The sequence below is a fragment of the Anguilla rostrata genome, chromosome 4, assembly GCF_018555375.3.
Source record: "Anguilla rostrata isolate EN2019 chromosome 4, ASM1855537v3, whole genome shotgun sequence".
Classification (NCBI taxonomy): Eukaryota; Metazoa; Chordata; class Actinopteri; order Anguilliformes; family Anguillidae; genus Anguilla; species Anguilla rostrata.
Window position 1 is genome coordinate 36948462 of NC_057936.1, and position 12274 is coordinate 36960735.

Here is a 12274-nt window from a genome sequence, read left to right on the forward strand (position 1 = left end):
CACCCACACCCATGCTCATACCCTTGACCTTGTTCAGCTGGCATTAATAGCTTCCCAGTTGACTGGTGATGACTTCTCTGGCATGACCATAGGTCTATTAATCGGAAACGCACTGACTTCAAACCCTACCGCACATTTTCTTTTCAGAACCTGAAACTTTATTTAATCAGGAAATTTGTAGCTTACTCTCATCCATCCGCCTCTGAGTCCGCCTCACCTTGTGAACTATCTGATATCCATAATGGCTCACATAACGGAGACGTGATGGCTCCTCTCAAAACAAGATCAGTTTCTTTTTTTCCTCTTTGATCAGAGTAAACCTTTGAGCAGTGCTCCATGAAGATGGAGCAGTATAGCCTTGAGCGCCCCTGATAGAAATCTGGAGTCATGGTTCATGGTCAGGCACACAAGCAACACCTGATGACTAATAGCGGTGCTCTCCACACTGCATGCTTCTTGTATTATTCTATCATTTTAAATTACTGCAGTGGCAACCCTAGAACTCAGAACACTGTTCTCAATCATACAAATAATGCTCCAGCCTACTGGCAATCTCACCTAGTAATTTACAGTGGACAAATGTTTTTATAACACTTTTCGAAAGTAAGTAAGTCAAATATATTTACTCGCAGCTGATGTCATCATCAACATGTCAGAGACTCATGTATCATTGCAAATAACATACATTTCTGAGAAATGGACTGAAACGCCATTACAAGTTGACCTTCAGCACAAAGGCCTTGACCTGTGTCCTTGACCCTGGCCCTACCACCCAAGTTAAGGCCTGCCTCCCTGCTCTCATGCCTCTCATTAAAACTTTATCAATGCCTTTTTGTCACCTGGGTGTGTCTCACCTGCTATTAAATTAGTTGCAGTTGCTCCCATACTCAAGAAATCTACCGATGACCCAGATAACCCCAACAACTAGGGACGCGTAAACAGCCACTTCTGGAAAAGAGTCCGGAATGTGTAGTCTCATCCCATTTTAAGACCTCCCTAAAATCAAATGATCTATACCAGGAATCCAGCAAAGTCCAGAGACAGGCATTTGTCACAAACAATCATCTATTTCCCTCTGATGCAGGGTTCCCAAACATTCTACTTCTGCTGGATCTAAGAGTGGCTTTTGATACAGTTAAACCACACCATCCTCCTAAACTGCTTAGAATGCTGCCTCGGCATCTCTGGTACAGTTCTCGCTTGTCCCTAGTCTTACATAACTGACAGACAATAGTATGCCTCAATCAGCAACTGTAAATCTGACACATTTGGTTACACAAGGCGTGCTGCGGGGATATGTCATTGGGCTGCTCCAGTTCATGCAGTACATAATTCCCCTTGGACAGATTATCTTATGTCATGACCTCAAGTTTCATTGCAATGTGGATGACACACAGTTGTGCTTGAGCACCAAGGCTACCACACTGTCCATCTCCTCCACTCTCATAAACTGATTAGATGACATTACAAGGTGGGAGCAGATTAAAGGTATACTATTCTTAAACTAAACTGCAATAAATCTGCAATTCTAGTGATTGGACCGCTTTATGAACAGCTTGTTCATAAACACCGATTTTCAGTCTCAGTCAGCATTGATGCTTTTACTGTGTGTCTCTTGTTCAACTCTCTCCTTTCAGGCTCATTCAGAAAACACTCATGCATGCCTGCATTACCTCAAGACTTGGCTACAGTAACAGTGTTCATTACGCTACAAACAATTTCCTGAGCAAGTTACAGAACTCAGCAGCCCAAGTGCCTACCTATTCACAATCCTGCAATCACACCACCCCTTATGTACAAAATCCTACTTCTTACCTACAGTAGAGAGGACAATCGAAAAATGTATTTCCGGAAATTAACATAAGTATTGTGATTAAAATACCAGTTTACCCTTAAATTAACTGTGGTGTGGGGATGGCTGGTTTAAGCAGCCACACCTGCCCTGGGTCAAGCTGATTAGACCTAGCCAATTGGATAATTGGTTAAGAATTAGATAATTGGCCAGGCTAATTAGATCCAGGAACAGGAGTGGCTGCACCTGTGCGTAGTGAGGTAATCACTGCGCACAGGTTAAATCTGCCATCCCCACCCACATCAGGAGCTCTCTGTCATGACAGGGTTTTTACATCTGCTCATTTGGCGTTGCCATCTTGCCAAACCCTCGTGGAATAAATGTGGACTGTTTTAACATCATCTCCCTGTGTCTCTGTGCTGGAGGGCCCCAAGGAAAGCCACTTCGGTGGCCTGTGGCAGGCGTGTTTGCCACATTAACGTATTGTGAACAGCGACTGTACGTATATGGAATATTAATGTGATATATTGGCTGTTTTTGTGGCCTTTTAGCTCGCACTTTCCCAAAATTCCATCATTGATAAGATCGGGACTCTGACGCCACCGAAAATCGATAGATTTCACTGAACATTCGACTGTTTACATTTATGGGGTTCTGAACCAGTGACATCATAATAACTCTTACTGGTTGATTTTACGCGGTCATTTATGGCAGTTGGTTCTCTCAGAATTCTGACTGATAGCCAGGTCAGTATTTTCACTGGACACTTGATACATCCCGCTTTATAACTTCAAAGTCCCAAGTCATTTGTGAATGGTTTAAATGGATTTTGAAAGTAGACACTTCATGCTACAAGCATGCTAACGGATTTGAGTGTGCTGTGAAGTTTAGGTAGCAAACAACAAGGCTGAATCCTTCTGACGTAAATTTACATCGCGACTGTATGCTCAGATCGCCTAGTTTCACTCACTACGGCCAACGGAATCGATAAGGTTTCAGAAAATATATAACTTTTAAAGATTTAATTCAATCTTCTACTGGGACTTTTGCCGTTCATTGAGGGTGTGACAGAAAATTTCGGTGCTGCTGACTATAATCAAATGTTTTTCACATTTACCGTTCGATTGACCAAATACCATTCAAAGTACATTTTTATGGGTTAGTACTGTCAGATTGTGCTAGCTACTTCACATTAACCTTGTACGGCGATCAATAAAGGCTAACAGCACAGTACCACTTAATTCTAGTCACTTCTATCACCACTGTAATGAACTAAAAAAGGCGACAAACGACCTTTTCTGTGAGAAATCTATTGTCAAGCTCACACGCATACACTGCTGGCGACATCCTAAAGCTTCGTTTTGCCCTCCCTACCTACAGGGCACTGAACCTGAGGCACCTGTTCACACACTCAGATCAGCAGCTGATTCAAGTCTCTTACTCCTCCCTGGGTGAAAGTGGAACTCCTGAGGAAAAGCCATCTGGGAGGCAAATTCACTGACTACTTTTAAATCAGCACTTAGTGCGTCTTTTTAGTGGTGCTTCCAAAACCTTTTAAAATCATGTCATCCCTTGGCTCACTGCAATAAAAATAACCGTCCAGACATTGTTTTTAACACTATAGCTCTATTCTGCTCGTGTTATTGTAATTCTTTTTTTCTTGAAATAAATTTGTAGAAATCTGTAGAAGACAAATGGAAAATGTCTTTGAATTACGCACTTATGATGCGCGTTCAGAAACCTACGTTAATGAACACAGCACCCATGTGAATACGCAGTGACTCAGAGTACACAGCTGCCTTACTGCTACCTCAACTGAAATGACCCCACGCTCTCTGGAACTGGGTATGCTGCGTGGTGCAGCTGCACCTGCAACAGGAAAGAGCCGTGCTTGAGTTGCGAGAAAACATACAGACTCATTGAAGAAGAGTATTACTGTAATTGTTAAAGGCTAGAAATAGTTAGTCCCATGATACTCTATATATTATAGCACTCTCTTGTTCAAAATGTTGCCTCATTTAACCATATAGTTCACAAAAGCAATCTCGTAAGGGATTATAATAGCCTACCCGTTGTGTTGTATTTAAAACAGGACATTGAGTAGCAATAATCAAGCAGGCTGAATTTCAAAATGACATACAATGAGTATTCAATTATGGATAACTCATGTATTCAGTGGAATGTTTCATTTGACTAAATTTAGATTTTTCTCTGATGACATGGACACTGCTTTGCGCTTATATTGATCATATTGTACATTTACCACAAAAAAGTATTGTTGAAGTTGATTGTTTAGTTGTTTGTACTCCCAAACAATTGAACTTGCCAACGCCAGTAAGGGTATTTTTATACATTTTGATTTCACCATGTAGAAATGACAGCATTTTTTATAGATATTTCCTCCATTTCGGGGCATCATAATGTTTGGGATTAATGACTTCACAGGTGTTTCTGATTAGTCAGATGTGCTCACTTGCTTCCTTAGCACAGGTGCAATAGCTTTCAGTATCGAGTACCCAGTCTTGATTCTAGGGTTTTGATAGCTTTTGGAGTCTGTTATTGGTGTATGTGAACATAAGGACCAGAGTTGTGCCAATGAAAATCAAGGAAGCCATAATGAGGTTGAGAAATAAGAAAAAAAAACAGTCATGGACATATTCCAAACCTTACACTTTTCAAAATCAACCGTTTTGAACAGCATTAAAATGAGCACTGGTGAGCTCCGTAGTTGCTGGTAGGCCAAGGAAGACCTCTACAGTTGATGACTGAAGAATTCTCACCATAATGAAGAAAACCCCCCAAACACTTGTTTGACAGATTAGAAATACTCTTCAGGAGGCAGGCGTGGATGTGTCAGACAACACAAACAGAGCTAAAGGAGACTACACTGCAAGATACAAACTACTAGTTAGCCACAGAAACAGGATGGCCAGGTTACAGTTTGCAAAGAAGTACTTAAAAGAGCCTGCAGAGTTCTGGAAGGTCTTGTGGACGGATAACACCAAGATTCACATGTATCACAGTGATGGCAAGAGCAAAGTGTGAAGACCAAAAAGAACTTCCCAAGATCTGAAAAACTCCCTCATCTGTGAAACATCATGGTGGGGGAGTTATGGTTTAGGCATGTTTGGCTGCCACAGGTACTGGCTCACCTGTCTTCCTTGATGATGCAACTGCTGATAGCACCAGCAGAATGATTCCTGAAGTGTACAGGAGCATCATATCTGCTCAAGTTCAAGCAAATTCCTCCACCTTTATTGGATGGCCATTTATCCTACAGCAAGCCAACGATCAAACATACTGCTAAAGCAAACCTAAGACAAACAAGCAGGAGCTGAAGATGGTTTAAGTACAGGCCTGGGAGAGAATCACCAGAGAAGATACTCAGCACCTGGTGATGTCTATGGGTCACACACTACAAGCAGTCATTTTGTCTTTGTACCAAACATTTAAGGAGCTCACTGTATATATTCTTATAACTTTGATAGTGAAGGTAAACTACAACAACTGTAAACTGAATAATTTCTCAGAATGGTTATTGCATTAATCTGGCCTTTTTAAAATAAGGCTCTTATTTTGAAGTTATAATATTTTCATTATTTAGAAACCAATAATCCAATCCAACCAAACCTGTTTTTGATTATGTTGATTATTGTCTTCATATGTTGGATACTGCGTATCATGGAGCTTTGAGGTTCATTACAAACTGCAGAGCCCTCGCTCATCACTGTATATTGTCCTCCAGAGTAAATTGGCCTGCTCTTTCTACATTTTGTCTTAGTAACAGATATATTTTTATCTACAAGGCCATACTAGGTAGACTCCCCTGTTATTTATCTTTCTTTTCTTTTATCAAAAATATGGTACTTATGGGTGACTGTCTCAGAATACTGTGCTTATGACTTGCAAAACCTCAGACTGAGCATCCTTTTCCTGTAATACCTGGCAAAAGGAGATTAAACTTCAGGACCTAGTTACTCAGAGTGAATTTAAAGCCATTGTAAAGTCTATGGAATCAAAGTTTATTGATATTTGTAGCTGCTTAAATTGATAATTGAAATTTCTTTTTCCCTTAAACTTTTTTTGTACAGCACTTTTATATTGACTGCTGTCTTGATGAGGGTTTCATTGTTTTGTCGGAAACTAATATCTTGATTTTAATCTTACTGGGGACTAATCTGGTTAAAAAATAATAAAACAAATAAAATGTTTTCAGCAATGTATTTTATTGTATATAAGAAGGTACAAACTTGCAACATGCAGATGCAGTGGGAAATGCATTTTTTTCCTAGCTTTTTACCAATGGAAAGTGTGACTCATTACCATTTAATGCTCACTTTCTTCATCACTGATAATAGTACAGGGAATCTGTTTACTGCACCATAAGGCGCTTTTTTATTATTTTGAGTAAAAGTAGCAGACGCAAACTCGGGTATTCTTTTGCACACCGCCCCTTACCTGAAATGGAAAGCGACCTTTGAAACATGTTGAATATTGCAAATATTTGCTCCAGTAAATGTCAAATAATAAATAATAATAAATCACTTTATTAAAAGGGGAATGAAAAGGGCCCTTGGAGGACAGACGTGGAAAAAGGGCTCCTTTGTGGGGACTCACCAGACGGAACTGTTGGCCAGCTGCCTGAGGCTGCTGGGGTTACGGATGAGCTTGTCTAGGGAGGCGACGATCTGGGCGAACTTGGGCCGATCGCTGCGCCCCTTCTCCCAGCAGTCCAGCATCAGCTGGTGCAGGACCACCGGGCAGTCCATGGGGGCGGGCAGGCGGTAGCCCTCATCTATCGCCTTTATCACCTGCAGGTGGCGACAGAAAGGTGGAGGTAGAGTGAGACAGTGAGGAAGAGTCGAGCAGTGGTTAGAGGCTGAATTCATGAAATGAATATAACAGCACAGTGGCTGGCAGTGCAGAGCAGTAGTTTCAGGATGGTTGGATTCTGTACTCCAAGTGTGGTTGGTTACAATCAAATCTGATTCTGTTGACACAACTTCCTGTACCATGCAGGATGTGTATGACCTGGTCTAAGTTTAAGGGATTTCCAAGCAAAGAGTGTCAGTCAGACCAGCAAAGCCAAGTGGATTTCCATACCTTATTTTGCACTCAGACAAAGAGTAATGAGAAATTGTCTGAGTCTCTTTGTGTAAAAAGAAGGGGTTAGCAAATTTGCGTAGGCTTTTGTGGATGAGCCAGACTTCAGAAGACACCTTGTTTCATTTCCCCGCATTGGAGACTGGCATGTTCTTCATCATTGTGAAAAAAGCTGTGCGAATTTACAAGCTGTTGCCTGGAGAGAGGAAGCCTTTGAACTGCCCTGAGTTGTATTATCCGGGCAAAATGGAGAACAGCTGTGCCTCAACGGTGGGAGTGCAATCTTAAGGTTTCCGATGAACGGGGCCCAGTTGGCGGGATTCGGCTGTGGACGAGGCTGCACGTGAAAGAGGCCGCTCTCTGACGGGCTCATCAGCGGATGAGGTTTTATGTGCCGCAGTTTTATCGTTTCGTATAGTTTCTAAAACTCTCGATCAGTCACACGGGGCCTTAACCTTGAGAGCCGTCCCCGAGCAGCGGATAAGGCTGACGGCATGTGGAAAATCCGCCAGGACCTCATCTGTCTCTGACTCAAAATCCCACTCGTGAGAATATAAAGAGCCTTGACAAGCCGTGCCTTGGAAACACTGGCTAGCAGCGTCAATTTAACGGCTTTACCTCTGGAGGAATCGGGATGGCTTCCTTATTTTCTGAGTTATGATTCCTCAACCGTTGGTCATACCTTGGCAGGCCCCTTCTGTTGCACCGATGGGGATAAAACAGATGGGCGTCGAAGGCGACGGTTTGAAGATTCGTTAACGGGAGGCCAGATCGTGTCGGGCGGTCTGGCAGTGTCTGCGGCTGTGTAGCCTTTCAAACACACGGTGGGAGTGGCGGAGCACTGGAAAGCCAATCGGTGCGTGGCGTGGAGGGGAGGTAGCATCTTGCGCATTTTCTGCTCTGATATCCTCTTTGGTTCAGTCTCCATATTGTGAAACAGCCTTTCAATGACTATAGCTCACACTGAGATAATGAATACGAGCAGCTCAGCCTTTGGCTATACTCACATCCTGATTGGACATCTCCCAGTAAGGGCGTTCCCCGTAGGAAATGACCTCCCACATGACAATGCCGTAGCTCCACACGTCGCTGGCGGAGGTGAACTTCCTGTATGCGATGGCCTCTGGCGCCGTCCAGCGAATAGGAATCTTCCCCCCCTGAAAAAAAGAGAATAAATTAAATAGACAGGGCAAGGTCACGACCGTCACCATACCAGTGCCTCGCACAAATTTCAGACGTTGCTCTCCTGGCACGTTTGTGACATTGTGATGTTGCTGGAGCAACCAGCAACGAGGAAGATTATTCTCTGTACCTGTCCCAAGGGTGCTATTCAGATCTGAGAGAGGACGATCGAAGCACCCTGTACAACACGGAGGGGGTATGGACGGGGGGGAAGGTGGGGTGCAGGCAGAAGACATTGTGAGGGAGTGAAGGTGGGGTGTGCCTGCGAAGATAGCCGCACATGGAAGAACGGGACAGGATTGACCTCTTTCCCAAAAACTCACAGACCCCCACCCCCTCCAATCCTCTGGTGGTTGGATCTCATCTGGAGGAACATGCTGACATTGTGGAACACAAGGTGCTGTTGACGGCAGCCTAACAAGCTTTTGGAAAGTTAGTTCAGACAGTTCCACTGGTGCTGTGCTCCCATCCTCCTCTCACAGCAGGCAGTGATGGGTGGGGGTGGGGGTGGTGGTGAAGGACTCGAGAGGAACATTCTGCCTCTTTTTTTCCTCACTGATGAGGTTATTAAAAAAATACTGTAGGAGGAATCGTCTCAGCCTGTACCTCCAAACTCCACAGTTGTGATGGAATTTCTGTACATCTGATTGGGTATGGGCACAGTGTGTCAACCAGGCCAGTGCCCAATGTGCTTCTGTTCCTGAGAACATTAGACACTTTCCAGACAGGACTTCAATTACAGCTCACTACCAGAAGGATCTAACCTTGACCTTACCTTGACATAGTAGCCATCAGCCACACACACACACACTAGGGAAGTAAGGGTATGAAAATTTCATGGTATGATAATCGTAGTACTCAGTATCATGATTTTCGGTATATCACGGTATCAGGTTTTAAGCTAAAAAAAAAAAGAAATCACACAAAATTTACAACTCAATCTGTTTTATGGATCTGCAGATTTTTTAAACCATTTCAATTGAAAAATAAAACAAAAAATGCAACTGAATAGTTCACTCCTTGTAATTAATTAAATTAAAAAAAAAATTAAAATCCTATTTCCTGAATCCAAAGTGAGCCCACACAGATGAACGAGTTTGCTTTTTGGGGGGATATGATTTTCATTACGGTCGGCATAAGAATCATCGAGTGTTGTAAGGGACTGCAAACGGAGATGCCGTGTAGCTGTATAACAGCCAGCTAGCCAGCTTTGCCAGGTGGGAAATATTAAACTATCGTACCGGAAATATCGTTTTTTATCGGATTTTAAAGAAAATTATCGTACACAGCCAAAAAAGAGAAATCATACGTGTAAATATGTAATTTTACAAAAATAGCGTATTTATTGTAAGCAACAACCTTGTTTGACACACCTACTCACATACTTCAGCCAATGAGTGGAATACCAACAGCCACAAAGGGGAGAAAAACATTTGCGCAACCCATACGCTGCGCGGAAGCAGGCAACTTCCTGGACCCTACTCAAATGAATGAGACTCACACTAAAAAGCCTGGTCTACGGATAATGTCAAATAGCCTACAATTGAATCGCAATTGCTCAAACATGTAATCGTTATAATTGAGAGCTGTAACGTTACAATTCATCAGCATGGAAACAACAGTTGTGTCATCAGTGTAGAATTATAACATTATGCTGTATCAATATTTGTTTGTTCTTGTGAAAGCATGTCTCTTTTCAAAACGTCCAAAAGTCTCTCAGTGCATGACTGGCCTTATCTAGTCTGTGAGTTCAACTTCAACCTCAGTTCTTCCGACGACTTTCTCTTTGCCTCTCCCCTGCTTTCGCCTGACTCCTCGGCACTCATTTAGCTAGTTTTTTTAACTCGTTTTTTACATGAATGAAAAAAATAACATCGCTGGTAATTTGTAGGTAGCAAGCTAACTTACATTTTACATCAGAAAGAACGAGCGGGAGAACGGCAGCCGTGCGGCTGCTCGCTCCCGTGGGGGCACGCACGTCATGCATCAAGCATAATGATTGGCTGGAAAGACGCGACCTGTGTTTTTAAATGACTTTGCCTCTAAATACAAATCTAGGATCAGATTTCATTATCTCAATTCAGGTCCAGTATATTATTTAATATGGGTTATTTAAATATTTTACTAGGGTAATGGTTGGAAAAAAAATTCCCCGCATGAAAATAGCTTTTGTTACGTGATTTACTATCGCGATATTACGGTACGTTTATGATAGTACTATTTCATATTTGAATTTTACGGTATACCGTCATACCTGTATACCGTCACATCCCTAACACACACACACACACACTATTTTCCACTAACATGCCCATTTTGATCAGCAAAAAAAAGATGTCCGCAACCACAGACACATACACAAACACTACACACACATACACGCACACAGACACACGCACACATACATACACGCATACACGCACACACACACATACATGCACGCACACACGCACACACACATACAAACACACACCGATGTCCACTGAGACACATTCTGATATATGCTCTGAGGCACAGAGACAGTGAGCTGACCTGGACCTGATTTGTGCTGTCCGCTTGAGTCAGGAACAACATCGCAGCGCAGACTCCGCCCAGTCCCGCCTTGCGGCCCGACGGAGTTACAGGAGCGGCTCACTGATCTGTCCTAAACACTCTCAGCCTGTGAGCTCACAACTTCAGTCCTGTGAGCGAGCGGGCGCTTCGCTTGCTACACTGTCTGCACTGATGCAAAGGCCTCCATCCAGGGTCCCCCCTGAACTCATTATCCTTATTTTTTATGCTTGTAAATCCTCAGCATCGCAAACACACCACCTTGCTGTTTAGCAGAAAGGAGCCATCAGCAAAACAGAGAACTCCGCCTCAAACTTTGCTGCGTCTTCCGGATTCGGAGGACAACACGGAGGAAGAGGAAGCGGAGGGTGACGGAGGAAAGCGAGAGGGCCTACCCTGGTGGTGTAGGCCGCTTCGGGGTCGTCCTCCAGCACGCGCGACAGCCCGAAGTCGGACACCTTGCACACCAGGTTGCTGTTGACCAGGATGTTGCGCGCGGCCAGGTCTCTGTGGACGTAGTTCATCTCCGAGAGGTAGCTCATGCCGGCGGCGATGCCCCTCAGCATCCCCACCAGCTGGATGACCGTGAACTGCCCGTCGTGTTTCTGGAAGGGAGGGGAGCAATGCTTCGTCATAGATGTGAGACTGGACAAAGCCTGCAGTCAGTCGAACACTCACACTGCCAAGCAATGCTTCATCGGAGCTGTAAGACTGGACACAGCCTGCTGTCAGTCAAACACTCACAATGCTAAGCAATGCTTCGTCAGAGCTGTAAGACTGGACACAGCCTGCTGTCAGTCAAACACTCACACTGCCAAGCAATGCTTCATCACAGCTGTAAGACTGGACATAGCCTGCTGTCAGTCAAACCCTCACAACGCTAAGCAATGCTTCATCAGAGCTGTAAGACTGGACATAGCCTGCTGTCAGTCAAACCCTCACAACGCTAAGCAATGCTTCATCAGAGCTGTAAGACTGAACACACCCCACGCTCAGTAAAACGCTCCCATTACTAACAGTCATGAAGGTTTCTGTGACTGTATATTTTAATTTAATATTTTAATACACATGCTAGAAATGTGGGTATGCATTAGCTGCAAGTTAATTCCATGACACACTTTCTCCAGTGAATTCAGTTTGATACAGTGGTCTTAAGTTTACTTCATTTATGACTACGTATATCACCTAGAGCATGGTTTCTATTTCCTAAACTTAAACTTCCTAAACTTACTTCTTAGCCTGTTTGTTTCTGATACTGAGGAGAACCATGACCATGACTAAACTCCTGGAGGAAATTGATAGGTGGCATGGCACTGGAAGACAGCCTAGCAACAAGGCAGATATGATCTGATGTCCATAATACACAGCGAGATCAAAATGGAGTTTTTATTCATTTGTATCAGGGTCTAAATTCTACTGCATACTTGTTGCATGCTGATTGCGTCATGAGTGAGTGACGCTTAATTGATCTGTTCCCTGATTAAACACATGTATTCTGCGGAGAAGGGTCTGAGCTGTCGCCCATAAAATGGATAGCATGATTAAATGAGATTTTTATGTGCACGGCGAGGAATATTTATGGAGCTTCATTATGTCCTCCGCTGGCAGATGCAAAGTTATAGACAAGGTTATTTTTTGCACATTTAG

At 43.3% G+C, this 12274-nt stretch overlaps 1 protein-coding gene across 1 annotated transcript in view; it reads right to left on the minus strand.

The window, feature by feature from the left end:
* LOC135253317 (ephrin type-A receptor 3) overlaps positions 1 to 12274 on the minus strand; it is a 134778-nt gene that overhangs the window by 7075 nt on the left and 115429 nt on the right. Inside the window, exons 13-15 of the mRNA XM_064332443.1 lie at positions 11023 to 11232; positions 7903 to 8052; positions 6410 to 6603 (exon numbers count right to left, since the gene is read on the minus strand). Coding sequence (XP_064188513.1) covers positions 6410 to 6603; positions 7903 to 8052; positions 11023 to 11232 — 554 coding nt within the window. The remainder of the gene's footprint in view (positions 1 to 6409; positions 6604 to 7902; positions 8053 to 11022; positions 11233 to 12274) is intronic.